The sequence below is a fragment of the Poecilia mexicana genome, unplaced genomic scaffold (assembly GCF_051168715.1).
Source record: "Poecilia mexicana isolate PSO_F unplaced genomic scaffold, ASM5116871v1 scaffold_7, whole genome shotgun sequence".
In the NCBI taxonomy this organism is placed as follows: Eukaryota; Metazoa; Chordata; class Actinopteri; order Cyprinodontiformes; family Poeciliidae; genus Poecilia; species Poecilia mexicana.
Window position 1 is genome coordinate 1,802,881 of NW_028263376.1, and position 14,709 is coordinate 1,817,589.

Genomic DNA, 14,709 nt, shown 5'->3' on the forward strand with positions numbered 1-14,709 from the left:
TATATTTTTTTACACGCAAAATAATTAAATATATCTTAGTTGTAATAGGTGAGTTTGTGTGACATGTAAACAGATTTAAAACCTTATCATTAATACCTCTAATTAAAATCTACAGTGCTGCCTTCAGCTTTTAGCCTTTAGCTCGACATGACCTGACAGTAACTTAGTAACTACATTTTATCTTGTGGCCAGTGAGGAGGAGCACAACAGAAATAAATTCCCTGTTTGTAAAAAGTTACATCAACATCTGAAGCTATTGAAAACTGAATGATTAGTCTGAATCCAATATTTGGTTAAATATGAAATAATTGTCTCAAAGGAACATTTTGCATTAAAAGTAAAGTTTCTCTTTCCTCTCTCAGCATGGATGTCCAAAACAGCCAGAACAAAAAATGAATTATTTTATATAATCATATGTTTGTCATATGTTTGACATGTTTGACATGTCAATGTCAATGTCAAATTTATGTATATGGCACTTTAATAATAGGTGTAAAACTGCACCAAAGTGCTGTACAGGAACGACAATAACACAAATTGATAAAACAGAGTATCAAAACACTACTTAAAAAAAATGCCAAAGAACAAAAATCCCATCAGTCTCAGCTGGAATGAGCCTCAGAGACAAATTGTCTCATTTGTTGGTCCACTGCTAGAGAACTATGAAATAATTAAAAAAAAAAAAAAAGTAAAATACTTATTCTCAAATTGTAATTCATGATGTTCCATTTTATGTCTTAAGTTAAAAGAAAATTAGAAGTTAAAAGAATAATAAATGTTTGTATTGTTAAATATTTCTGATTTTATCTATTTATATCCAGTTTTAATTAAAAATGTTTGCTTTATTTGGAACCTCAGTATTCTGTCATTAAGGTAAAATGTCTCGGTGTGGTTTGAAGGTCGAATGTCTGTTTATAAAACAAACAGTTTGATGTAAAAAACCCATTCAGGTTGTGAGCTCCAATGCTTAAAAGAATCTGGAGTCGCTGCTAAAAATGGCTCCCAGACTGATAACTCCTCAGTCAAACATTAACTGAGTTTCTGCTCAACCCAAAACATAAACTTCAAACACTGGGTGGGTCTCTCTGCTGCTGGCTCCATTCACTCATCTGTTTTTCCTCCCCTGTCCCACTGACCTGTCTGAAAACCAGTCCCAGTTCCTTTGGAACTGGGGCTGGTTTTTTTTTTTGCAAGCCTCATCAAGTATTCAGACTTCTGCAGCTTCTTTGTGTTTGTTCCAACTGCCTGTTTCTGTATATCCTGTAAATCCAACTGTCATGCTCAATGCAGCACTACCTGTTCTCAGTTTCCACAGCAAATGAAACCTGATCCACCTGACGTCTTCAGAGTGAGGGGGTGGACCCGTTCAGATACGGGAGAGCTGAATGTGAGGTGGGCTGTGGTAGAAGCAGATGGGAGCGAGTGTAAACAAGAAAGACAATGCAGGACGAAAGCAGAGACACCAGAGTCCAACATGCAGAACATGAGTTTGCTATGAGGGCTCAGAGTTCATTCTGTTTGATAATCCAGCTATAAAAGTCAAGAACACTCAGCAAAGTATTGATGGGGTGCTTAAAAACAAACTAACTCATTGCATGTTAACACAGCTGCTGTTGTCTTAAGGAGTGTTCCTTACTGAGTCAATGTCATAAAAACAGAAGATTTAGATCTGCAGAAGTCCAGTTTACCTGTTAGAGGATGAAGATGTCAGTCTATCCCTTGTTGATCCGTCACCCAGCCTGGCTCAACTCACTGCCTCTCCACATGGGAACAGTTTATGGGCTGGATTCAGAAACCTCAGGGAGTTTTAGTTGTTGTTGCTCAGGTTGCTCCTTCTAATGTGATGTCGTTCTGCGGTTCTGTCTGAGCGAGACAGCGGGCGTTCAGTGCTGGAGGCTGATCCTCCTTCCTCCTCAGTTTGTTGGCCGTTACCACCTGCCCTGTTCTGTCAGCTCCCTTTTTAGCCCTCTATGCAAATAGAAAGACTTGGCCTTGGGGTGGCGCCTGCAGTGGAGGAGGAGGAGAAGGAAGAGGAGTCAGGACTGAGTAGAGCTGTACTGATTTCCCTCCACTAAACACTCCTCCCATGTTTATACTGTTATAGTTCCACCTTTATTTCCACCTTTCATCCATACTGGAATAACTCAGGAGCACAACCGTGGAGAAAATAGAAATCCTTCAGAATAAATGCTCCTGTCAGCTGCATTTATTTTGTTCAGAACCAGATCAGAACCAGATCTGAACCATTCACACCCAAACTCACCAGATTCTCAGAATGTGGCTTAAAGTTTGACCAAAGTCAAACTTTTATTGGAGCCAAGTTAAAGACGCTCCCAGTGTTATATATTTTATATCACCATAAAATGTAGACTAACAATAAAAGCACAGCTGGGCTATAAATATGGATTTACACAACAGGATTTCATAAACTACAAAGGTTTTAAAAAGTGGCATGTTAAAAAAAAGCTAATTCCTCTTAGTTTTTGTTTGAGCTGATGACATCACAAGAGGCACAAGGACAGAGCCAATCAGCTGATATAAGTAAGCTAATGATGTAGTAGCAGGTTTTCACACATTTTAAAATAAATTAAATAAATTAATGGAGCCAGTTTAAATCTTTGGGCACCAGTCTAGCCAGCTTAAGACTCTAATACTAACTTCATTTGCAAAAGTGCCAACCAGAGACTAAGCTGAATGCTTTTAATGATGATCAATCCCTTTAAAGAATGATTTATTCTTCTTTTATTTGGTTTGGTAACCTCCTCCTGGTAAATAAAAAGAGGTTTAGGAGAAAAGTTAAGATTTGTAATGTGGGTGGTACTTTAAGAGAATTAACTCAAGGTTTTAGAACAAAAGGAGGCAAGATCAGACGACTGCCACCAACAACCAGGTTTACTTACCTCTAAAGAGCAAAATAATCCAGAACCTATTTATTTTATTACCTCAGCTGTTGGGTTTTTGAATGACTCCCGATGAATTGTGCTGTTTGAGTCCTGACATGGTTTTGTAAATGTGTGTGTGTGTTTCCTCTGCATTGACAGTGTTATTGTTGTAGTATGAATTTTGTCGACTTTACTGCAAATGAGTTGCTCTCTGGGGACAATAAAGTAAATCAAACCAGACCAAAAGAGCTGCAGTGGTTTGGGTGTTTGAGCCAGAGGTGGCTGTTTCCTGGCAGTTTTTAGAAACGTCTCTGTTTTATTGTAGCCAAATGTTGCTTTTCTGAGTTACAGCTCAAACTTCCTACTTCACAGAATACATGGAAACACATCTGAAGCAGCAATTTGAAAAGTAACCTGACTAAATAAAAATACCAAAACAGTCAAATAAGTAGAGCTCAGATGTGATGGCAGCTTGTTTTAGTAGAGTAGATTTATATTTATTAGATATAATTTTACAACCAAACAGAGCAGAATTTATCCAGGTCCAAACTGAGGATCAGTGACTGTCTGGCTACCAGCTTTAATCTAACTGACTGTTTTTGTCGTGATGTTACATTTCTTCACAGTGAAACTTTTTTTAATTGACGATATGGCTGAAAATCAATACTGATAATTATTGAGTCATTTTTTGCTTTAAATATCTGAAATACTGTCACCTTTCCTGTTTAATCCATAGTTTTCTATCCAGCCTTTTTTCTTCATTTTTAATCAGTTATGAATCACGGTGGTAAAACATGAAACTGCTGCAACTTACTCACTAGGTTGTTGCTACCAACCTAGCTTAGATAGCAGTGAGAGGTTGAGTGGATAACACCTTCCCTCTGCCTACATCTCCCAGAATGCTGTATGGCTCTGGATCAGAGTTTAGTGAATATTCTAGATATTCAATAAGACGTATTATTGATACCATTACGTTTATTGCGATATAGTGTTGATTTATTGTCCAATACCAAATTTTGTTAGATTACTGATGGGCTTGACAGGAAGTAGGCCCCAAATCAAATTCTGCTCTGAGCCCCATAAAATCTGGGGCCAGCCCTGCTGGGAATCCTAAAATCTGCAGATTAATATGGAGCCTTTATTAGTGCCATTTTCTCCAGGTTACAGATTCAGACTGGCAAAGCAGCCATGACATCGATACAGAAGACACAGAAATACTGGCATGCTGCTGCCGTGCTTTGTATGAGCCATTTTGTAGGAGATGAGAATCTGTCCAGCGGGTGATTTCCATGCAGCAGTGATAAGCTAACAGGTGCTGCTGCTGAACTGTCTTCACACAGGAGCTGTGACAGCGACTGCCTGCTTCCTTCACTGTTTCTGACCACCGCTAGCCACAGAGGCGACTCTCAGTGAGGCTGCTTTTCGAGTCCTACAAGAATGGCTAGAAAGTATTTTGGAAATATAAGCAGCACCACAGCCAGTTTATCAAATAAATGTGTTTGCCTTTTATGTTTTAATTTACTTATTTGGGTCCATGATAATGACTAATGCCTGTGTAGGGATAGTATGTCCGTTCAGTAACAGCTGCCTGTTACTGGCCTGGTTATTTAGTAACCCGAACACAAATACTGCTATATCACCTCAGCACAGTCATTTATTGGCCGTTCTGTTGTGCACACTCATGGGAAGGACTGAGAAATGTGACTAAACGATAAGCGGTCTTGTTCCGCTTCCTTGAATGCTTGAAAGTCGGCCCGACAGTAAAACATATCAAAGTTTAAGTAGGTGAGTTTCTGAAGCGGTGTGTTATCTTTCCGGGACGGTTTGGGCCGGGCCGGAGCACGTGAAGCTGTGGCCATAAAACGACACAATGTTTACCGTCTCCTTACTTGAACTGACAGAAAGATGATAGTTTCAGGGCACAAAGTGTGTGCTCTGTCCAGGAAAATAATAAACACAATGCTACATTTGTGTTAACGCTGAGCTTGTAGGAGCCGTCTTGTTCGCTGTGTTTACTTTGCTACCCTGCAGTGTTGGCACATTTTGATCCGAGTTCTGATCATCAAACTTGATCTGAAATGTGTGGAACGTGAAGAGCGCCTCAAACTTTTTCACATTTTCAGCGTTTTCAGGGCTTTTATTATTCTTTTCAAACAAAAGTATTTAAAATGGGGTTCAGTGGAAAGATAACAGTGAACAATTTCAGGTTGGATCAACAGAGTTCATCTGGAACTTTTAGTATATTAAAACAATGTCAATTCAATCTGGAGAAACTCAGACAGAGAAAGAAAGCAATTAAAGAAAGTTTAATGACAAATAAACATTAAAGTCCTTTGGCCCGGCCGGGGATGTCGAGCTGGAACTTCGAGAAGCTCGATAAACATTCCTGATGCTGCATAGGAATGTAATCCCCCCGGGGCCTGTACTGGTGGCGGCTGTCGAAGAAGGATGTGGCCTGAGAGCCAGGAGCAGAAGGTGGAGATGGGGCGGAGGTGGGTTGATCACAGCTGGTAAGCAGAGGAGGCCGTGGTCAGGAGGTCCTTTTCAACTGGAGCTCGAACGATGATTGGCCAAAACGAGGCTTGATCCAATGCTGTAATTATGCTTTTTGTAATTAATTTTTTTTTTATTGATTTTCTGAGTATTATCACACATAAAGCAAAAACACAAACAGAAAAGGCTGGTGCACAACCCCCCCCCCCACCCCCAAACCCCCATGGTACAGTTATACATCACGTGCATGTTACAGTGTTAGTTCAAAAACATACAGTAGCTGGGGAAAATTAGTTGTCCAGGAAATCCAAGAAGCTTCATCATGATGTTTCACACTAAGGCCGTAATTAATTTCAGTGAGTCCCAAAAGCTATCCGGTCCATGTCCCTGTTCCCTTCCATGTTGTTGAGCATGACTTCATAGGAAGATGTGTCTGTCATCGATTTAATCCACTCACTTAGCTTGGGACACTTTGTGGTCTTTCAATGTCTTATGATAATCCTGCATACTGTCACTAGACCGATCACCACAACTGTAGAAACTCCTTTTGGGTTGTTTGTCATTTGAGTTCTGTCTCCTAGTAGAGATGCAGTTCTGGAGTCTGAGGATCTCTGAGCCGAGCCCTGAACTCAGAGCCTCCAAGGTTTTAATCCAAAATGGTGAAACCAGAGAGCAGTCCCAAAACAGTGCAAATATGTGCCCACCTCTTTCTTACATTTCCAACACATATTGTCTGCCATTATGTAGTCTGGCAGGCGTATATGATAATGATAATGCTATGTAGCACCTTATACTGTATAAATTTACATCTGGCCTCTTTCACATATTTACCACTCTCTGACAGCACGTTCAACCATTTTTCTTTTGTATTCTCTATTTTCAAATCTCTCTGCCATAAAAGTTTAATATTTGACGATTCACTACTCAAATTATAACTTAACAGCTTATAAAATTGAGAGGCAGTGTGTCAATCATGCGGCATCCTAATATAGTTTAGTATATCATTTTCTACAGTCTTTTAAAATTTTGAGGTAACACAATGTCTCATCTGTAGATATTTCCAAAAATTTTGTAATTGCAGTCTTGAATAATTACTGAGCTTACTGTGCTTTATGCCAACATTTATTATAACATTATTTATTATAATTCATAACAAATGTCGGCACAACTGAATTGTTTAACTCAATTCAGTTGAATTGAGTTCAACAAAATGTTAAACATCCAGGTGAACTGCAGAAAGAGTGGGAAATGGAAATCAGACAGAAACCAGTAAAGAACATTTAAACCAGTCAGATTTTGCTGCCTTCCAGTCGTAGCTGGCCTGAGGGGAACACTTCCAGTTCAAGTTGTAATTAGCATAGCTAGGCCATAAACATGGTTTGTAATAGTTCTTACAAACATCATTTTAAGATTTTTGGAAGAGTCTGTTTCAAGCAAGACATTTAATTTGTTCAGTTTGTAGTTACAGGCGCTATGTAGCATGGATTCTTAGTAAACAGGAAATGTTTTCACCTTTCTAGCAATAATGAAATGAACTGAGTTTGGCAAGACCTGAGTATGTCAATTATACAATAGTTCAGGACTTAAAAGTAACCAAAATATAACAGCAAATGGCCTTCGATCATAACATACAAACAACTACATTAGTGAAGAAAAATAAATATTCTCAACTGAGTGAATCCAGTGTGTTGGCTATGCTACTGGATGCAAAAAATGAAATGGATTTTTATATGTTAAACAAATATGGATTAGATCAGTGAGTACTACATGTGAGATGCTTTTCTAAAAGTATCAGTACAGCTTCTTAGAGTAGGTCATTGCTGAATATAAACTCCTAACATCCATGAAATTATACAGCTTTAATTTAAAGGAGTGCAACAGAAAGATCTGTTTGATGTTTATATAATGCCAATTTGATTTAAAAAAGAGAAAATTAAAGCAATTTCAATTTACATTCAAACAAAAACATTATGAATTACAAACTCAAGCTAAACAATTACGATTAAGTGAAAATATCAAGATCTGCTAGGTATGTAGGTCATATCTGCATCTGATTGTTGAGGTCAAAATTAAATCAAAAACAAAGCAGGTAAACACCAAGTATATTGGTTTACAAGCACACAAGGGACTACTTTATAGTTTACTGTAATCTTGTGGAGTCATTAACTTATCTTTATGGCTCACATGCAGCCAAACATTCACGTTCTTCATCAACTAATCTTTGGCTGTGTGTATTACTGTAGTAATTTTGTTGCTTATCATTTGTGGAGGAAGAAGGAAATAAATCTTGGTTGTTGTTCAGACACCAAACCAAGAAGTTACAGTCCAGTGGAGGAGGGGCTCAGTCTTCTCAGAAACTATGATCTGGTTTGCAGTCAAGGTGTCCAAAAGGTTGTCATGACAACAATTTTCCATGACAAGCCTAATTCACGTGAGGCCTTGGAAAAGGATCTTTTTCACCATCACTGACCTTCCCTGTTTTGGCATGTTGAGATAATTTTATGCTGCAAAGCAAAGAGACTTATGGAGAATAATGTCAAAACATCTGTTGACTCATTCACACTGCATGGCTAGAGGCAGTATTCATGGTAAATGCTACAGTTATTAGTAGAGGAGTCCTTGTCTTTCGTCTCAGCTTTCTCAGTATCACACAGATTAACGAAAACTGTTTAAGCTTTTTATACTTTTCTATTTGTACATTTTAGAAATAAAAACATTACTCAGGATCGGTGAGGATCTGTCTTTGTTCTGTGTGAAAATATGAACAAGATGAGAAATCAGGGATTTACTGCTCAGCACAATACCTTTATTATTTGAGAAAATCTACAGGAATACTTGGTATTATTATTGTTTGGTTGTAAATATATTTCTAGATGAATAAAAAAATATTTAGCTAATGGTGCAACGGCAGCTTAATTAGTAAATACTGATATACTGAAGTTCTTTCAATCTTAAAACAAAAAAATAGATTAATTATCTGGACTTTAAAAAGGGTTTATGTATTAACGCTGACGAATAACTTCACGCATGCGCACAGTGCTGAAGGACAGAAAGACGATTCTTTAACATGTAGCGCTGCCGCGGTAGAACAACACGGTTAACTAAATCAACCCTGGAGATGAATATATTATTCATTTAGTGCCACAAAGTGAAGAATAACCTAAAACCAGTCTCGTTCTTCTCTTTCTCACTTTGTGTCGGCTACGCTACGTCCAGAGCCGTTACCATCAACTGAATTGAGTTAAACAATTCAGTTGTGCCGACATTTATTAGCAGGTTGTCAAAGTCAAGCTGCATAATTCACAACAAATATCATCTCAAGGTGCTTTACAAAAAAATTATTTTCAATTTAATCATTGAAAAATTCCAATTTTCTATGGATAATTATCAAATAGTAAAGCATGCTCAATTAGATGTTCTTATCAATATAGGAACATCTATATTGATACCAGCAGCATGTTCAGATGCTGGTATCATCTGAACACGTAGAGAATCTGTTTGAGAATCTTTCAGAATCTTCGGATCAACTTATCCTTCTAGCAGCAGTTTGAGTTATTGTTCATCACCAATACTAAAAATGACTGGACACAAAAAATATGGGAATTATGGAACAAAAAGGATCAAGACTCTGTTAATCCTCAGTGAACATCAGGCACCTAAAGACAGATATTTCCCTTCAGGTTTTAGTCATATTTTTTCATAATCACATTCACTCTTGACATCACAAGTGAAATTAATATACCTTCACCATATCCTGTTTTTTACTTTTGTCTTATAAGACTTTTTTTTTTGGTAAAAACTACTATCAGTTGTTCCTGCAAACAGCTTCCAATTTTCCTTATCAATTGAATTTGAATACTATGGGAGTAGGGAGCACCTTTAATGTCTGTCCTTTAAATTATCTTCTGATGGTTGAGGTATGCTCATAAGACCATCATCTGAACAAACCATTTTCTTTTTCCCCTTTATATTTTCAGACTGTTTGGAGATTAATTCCAGAGTTTTCTGCTCTTTCAATTTATTCTTCATTCCCCCTCTGAAAAGCTCTCTGACACATTTTTAAATTCTATCACCTGAAGAACATCTCCAGGATTAGAGGACTAATGTCTCAGCGCGATCTAGAGAAACTCATCCATGCGTTTATCTTCAGCCGCATTGATTACTGCAACAGCGTCTTCACAGGTCTGACTAATAAATCAATCAAACAGCTGCAGCTGATCCAGAAGCTGCTGCTCAGGTTCTCACTAAAACCAGGAAGATAGAGCACATAACACCAGTTTTAAAGTCCCTACACTGGCTCCCTGTAGCTCAAAGAATAGACTTTAAAATACTGTTGCTAGTTTATAAATCACTGAATGGTTTAGCACCACAATACATTAAAGATCTGTTATTGCTGTATCACCGTCTAAAGCCCTCAGATCTTCTGGTTCTGGTCTGCTCTGCATCCCCAGAACCAGAACCAAACAAGGAGAAGCAGCATTCAGCTTCTATGCATCACGGATTTGGAACAAACTTCCAGAAAACTGTAAAACAGCTGAAACACTGGGTGCCTTTAAATCTCAACTTAAAACCCACCTGTTTAGAGTTGCTTATGGCAATATACATAAAATACATTGATGCCTTCAATGTATTTTATGTTTTTAATGATTTTATCTTTTCTTTTTATCTTTTTATTACTTTCTTTTTATTTTTCTTTCTCACTGTTTCCGAGAGGTTAAAGTCCTTGTCAAACGATGTTTTGACTAAAGTAAAATTATGTAAAGCACTTTGAAATGCCTTGCTGCTGAAATGTGCTATACAAATAAAATTTGATTGATTGATTGATTGAAAATATGATGAATCTACTTAGAGAAGTATTGATTTCATAAAGTTCTGCAAGCTATGTTTTAAAAAACATCTTTGTTCAGCAAATACAAAAACTCCAATATTCTATCAGTCTGTCGACAAAGCCACTCCTCTGTGTCTTCTTATGATGACTGAAGGTCATATTTATATTGCTGCACAGCAGAATAGAGCGTTATTCCTGTGTTTTTACACTATCTGAGGTTCTCATCTACCTTTGGATCAGTCCTTTTGCTTCTTTCTCCTCTGAGCCTCAGTTTGACCTTCATGTGCCCTTTAGTGTTTTTATTGCATATACACAGAACAGACAAAGCAACAATGCTACCAACTGCAGCACTCTGTAGCCCATACTGGTTTTGACTGGGAAATGTGTGATGATGTTTGGTCCTGTTGAAGTGTTCAAATGAGATCGGACTCAGAAGATAATTCAGGTGTTTTCACACCTTCCAGGATATCATTTTAATCATCATTTTCAGCTGGTGAGGTTCTATGGAGGACCAAAACATAATTAAAAATAAAAGCAGAAAAATTTGTTTTCCATTTCCTCATACATGTGTTTCAACAAGAAACATTGCCAAAAAGGTCTCAAAAGAGGGTAAGTTAAGTTTTTTTTTCTAAAAACTTCAATAAAAAATTAGGGCAAGGAGAGGGGATGATATCAAAATGGGTAGGATGAGATGTCAAAAAAAATTGTCTTTAAAATTTATCTGATTTTCTCAAAAAAAAATTTGAGAAAATTTTTGACTTCTCAAAACTGAAGTTTATTTGTCAAAATGTATTTTTTTTTTCTAAAAGTTTTCTGACTTTGAAAGTTTAAATATCAATCATGCATAGAAAGGTTAACATTTCAATATATTTTTAAAATTCCTGTACACTTATTTTATAAATAGCTAATAGAGACTTGATTAGGTGATAGTTGCTGTAAGGTTTCCTGCTTGTGCATCTATACTAAGAAGGTGAGATACAAAGGGCGTTTTATATAAATTTGATTATTATCATTATGAAGTATCTTAGAATATACTTTTCTTGCTACAAAGTATTACAACCTTTGGATTTCTATGAAAAGGTCTAATGAGTCTACAAATAAAGTCCATATGTAAATTTCTTTGAAAGAGAGAAAAAGTTAAATTTTTGGGTCTTTTCAAAACTGAATAAAGTGTTACAGTTGCTCCCGATCAGACTGTCTCTGACTGGGAGCAACTGTAGCACTTTATTGTGTGTTTGAGACACAAAAACATGTAAAGTCTTCCAGCTTCCTCAAGTTGGACAGCAGCTCGTTCCTTCAGCCTGTTTCCTTTAACCAGCAGCTTCAAACATCAACTTTGTTGATGCTCTGTGGATTTTCCCACCATCATGGAACTGTGTGATTATGAACTGGGTCAAAGGTCACAGTTTTGGATCGTTGGGTTGAAACTCCCCAGTTAACCTGTGGTTAAGTCTAGTTAAAATATCAACATTTTTAATGATAAAACAAGAAGAGGTCATAATTATCTGGTTAATAATAGCACTAACGAGAAATATGACAAAAAAAATGTCAAACAATTTTCCAGATGTCACAATCTGTTGGAAGAAGCTGCATGTGGGAAAAGCAGAATCTGCTCTCATGCGGACAGAAACATAAAAAGTCACTTATTCCCCTGATATCTTCAGTAAACGCACAAAGAGCCAGCGCCCTCGTGTGGTCATTGTTATTTACTGCATTGCCTGGATGTTGCACAGCATGAAAACATGAAACATTACAAGTTTTATTAGCATCTCCATGAAACTCAGCAAAATGAGTTAGTCAATTTTAGGATGAATATCTCAAACTGGGGAAAAAAATGGCTGAATAGCAATTCTGTAGGTGAGAAAACAATCTTAGAACCAGCAGAGGATATGTTTTGTAAATTTGCTCAGAAAATCAACTGTAACTGTTTTAGAGAAAAAAAATCAATCAGCCAGGAAAAATACTGCATCACCTTCAAAGATCAGGTGACAGCTATGCTGTCCAAAACTTTTGCACCACAGGCCAAAATTTGCAAGTTAAAAAACAAAATGGCCCCTGAGTGTGTCTAACTAAAAAACACAGAAGAAAATCATGTTAGTACTTTAAGAAAAGTACTAACATTTTGGCCTTAACAGAAAGGTGTACAGTTATTATTTTTACTTTTTGGTCTGAATATTTTCTATCCTGTTAGAAAATGTTTTTTGTCTATTCTAATGAAAACACCTTTCTAAGACCCTCGCTGCATCCAGCTAATTTTAGTAAATGGGTGTCCGGATTTGTTACAGACCAAAAAGTAATTGAATGTTTATTTTTAACTAAAAACAAGGTTAGCAGAGTAAAAATACTTTGTGTTGCACCTAAAACCTTACATTTCAGAATATGTAAATGTGTAAAAATTACAAGTGTCCATCGGCTCCACTTTCAGGAAGGTTGAATTTTTATCACACTTTGGGGCCGCAAGTGGCCCCCAGGCCGCAGTTTGGACAGCCCTGGACTACAACAAATAAACCCTAATGGATTTACATGCTCACAGGTACAAATGTGTTAAGTTCTGTAGAGTCACTGCAAATAAACTGATTTAAGATTTAAGAACACGTCAGCTTTATAACAGTCTTGAGCATATGCAAAATGTAAAAAAAAAAAAAGAAAAATACGTCCATTTGAAGAAATTCAAGGACAGGAGGTACAAAACCAAACATGAATTCACATAGTAAATGTTGCGAGAGTCGAGACCCTTCAGTTGGATCTGAAATGTAAATGAAGGAAGCAGAAAAATTTTAGCTTTTAGTAGAAAGAAAAGCAACAATAACGGATTGTACTTAAAAGAGAACAATAAAATCCTCCAGGTTGGAACCACACGTCATTCAAAATTTTAAAGTACTTACAGGACTGATAAGTTACATGTTCCTGACTGGAAGTTCAAAGTAAATAGTTTCCATTAAAATGGAGCTCATAATCACAACCACAGGTTAAAGCTGAGAGTCTCAGTAGCTGGAGCGTTGTTGGACTCTCACCAAGATGCAGCGCCCGACTCTCATTGAGTGGCTCCAAGGAGGAGACGGACAGTAAAGTGTTTCCAGTTCCGAGTTCTGATCCGAGGTGAAGTGTGTGTGGTGCCATCAGACATGCGGGTTCCCAAACCGCCATGAAGACTTTCCACATATGGTTCCTTGAGCCAGCCAGCAGAAACGCTTGTTCTGGTTTTAAACCTGGAGTCTCTCCTCTGGTGAGTGATTACTGAATGTTTTCTGTCATTTCATCTGGAGCAGCTTCATCTTGTTTCCTAACAGAGCAAGAACAGGAAGGGTTAACTTTGATGAAGTCGTCTGTGAGAGTGAATGTTTCAGAAAGCAACACGAACCCAGTCCTTTGAGAAACTTGTTCACGCCACTCGGCTCGGGTTCTAGACACGAATCCAGATACTCGGCCACTCTGGACTCATAGAGCCCTGGGAGGAGAGCCAGGACAGAGAGGTTAGCCAATCAGAGTTAAACATCAGCTGCTAGACCACATCAACTAAGGGCAAATATGTTCACACATTCTCTCAAAATGCTGCACAATTAAAGTTTTAAAGGTAGTTTTACTAAGATTTTCAAACAGGTTTAAAACATGGTGAACCTCGAAGGAAAAAGCTGGATTTTATTTTCAGGTGTTAGATCAGTGGTTCTTAACCTTTTTTGAGGTACCGAACCCACCAGTTTCATATGCGCATTCACTGAACCCTTCTGTAGTGATAAATAAAATATAATTTTTTCCCCCAAATTCAAAACGTCTTCTTAAAAGGTAGAGTCTCTGAGAACAGTTCTTCAAAATATAGTCAGTGTTTTCAGCAAAGTTGAGCTGACTGTCCAGGAACATTCTTAAGACAATGAAAAACTAATAATACATAACAAAGACTTTGTGGTATTCTGATTTAGTAATGTAATTATATTAGTTGGGTTACCACCCCTAGAGGCAGTAGCAACCCCGAAAAGATGCGACTAAGGAGCAGATTTAGAAGTACAACGAAAGCAGTGACGTGCGGTGAGGTTCATAGCTGGTGAGGCACCGACTTAATTATAATTGGATTTACAAATCTAGACCCCTGCATGTTATTGTTTACATAAGGAAATTTCGCACATGCGTACAACGCTGGAGGGCAAAAAGACTATTCTTTAACATGTGATGTTTAGCCGCGCCGCCGCCGCAGAATAATTCCGTTATCTCAAACTTAGACATGTAGATATTATTAATTTCCTGCTGTGCTTAACCCTTTTACGCGGGGATGTGTCGGCGGCGACACATCCAAATTTGCAGTACCGTAATTCCGCCACACGTAGCGGTATCTGAAAAATTCCAACGGTTTCTGAAAGGGGAGGCGTTGCCCTTTCCAGCAAGTATCGGGTTAATACGGTAACTTCACAGCTGCAGCTGCAGAGAGTAATTAATCCGGGGGGCACTCGTTTAATAGACGGCATGTTGCGAAAATAACTTGCTGGATATTGTAAGTTCCAGTTGTTATCGATA

At 37.7% G+C, this 14,709-nt stretch overlaps 2 protein-coding genes across 6 annotated transcripts in view; both read right to left on the reverse strand.

Moving 5' to 3' along the window:
* Window positions 1-2,012, reverse strand: part of rnf223 (ring finger protein 223) — a 10,193-nt gene extending 8,181 nt beyond the window's left edge. The window contains exons 1-2 of one of the 2 annotated variants that reach the window (XM_015011996.2): window positions 1,689-2,012; window positions 1,297-1,397 (exon numbers count right to left, since the gene is read on the reverse strand). The gene's annotated coding sequence lies outside the window, so the exon portion shown is untranslated. The remainder of the gene's footprint in view (window positions 1-1,296; window positions 1,398-1,688) is intronic. The other variant, XM_015011995.2, reaches the window with a different exon arrangement.
* A 9,879-nt stretch (window positions 2,013-11,891) lies between these two features.
* Window positions 11,892-14,709, reverse strand: part of dennd2c (DENN/MADD domain containing 2C) — a 60,106-nt gene continuing 57,288 nt past the window's right edge. For all 4 annotated transcript variants that reach the window (XM_088006855.1, XM_088006853.1, XM_088006854.1 and 1 more), the window contains exons 18-19: window positions 13,565-13,651; window positions 11,892-13,486 (exon numbers count right to left, since the gene is read on the reverse strand). In XM_088006855.1, coding sequence (XP_087862981.1) covers window positions 13,455-13,486; window positions 13,565-13,651 — 119 coding nt within the window. In that variant the 3' untranslated portion in view covers window positions 11,892-13,454. The remainder of the gene's footprint in view (window positions 13,487-13,564; window positions 13,652-14,709) is intronic.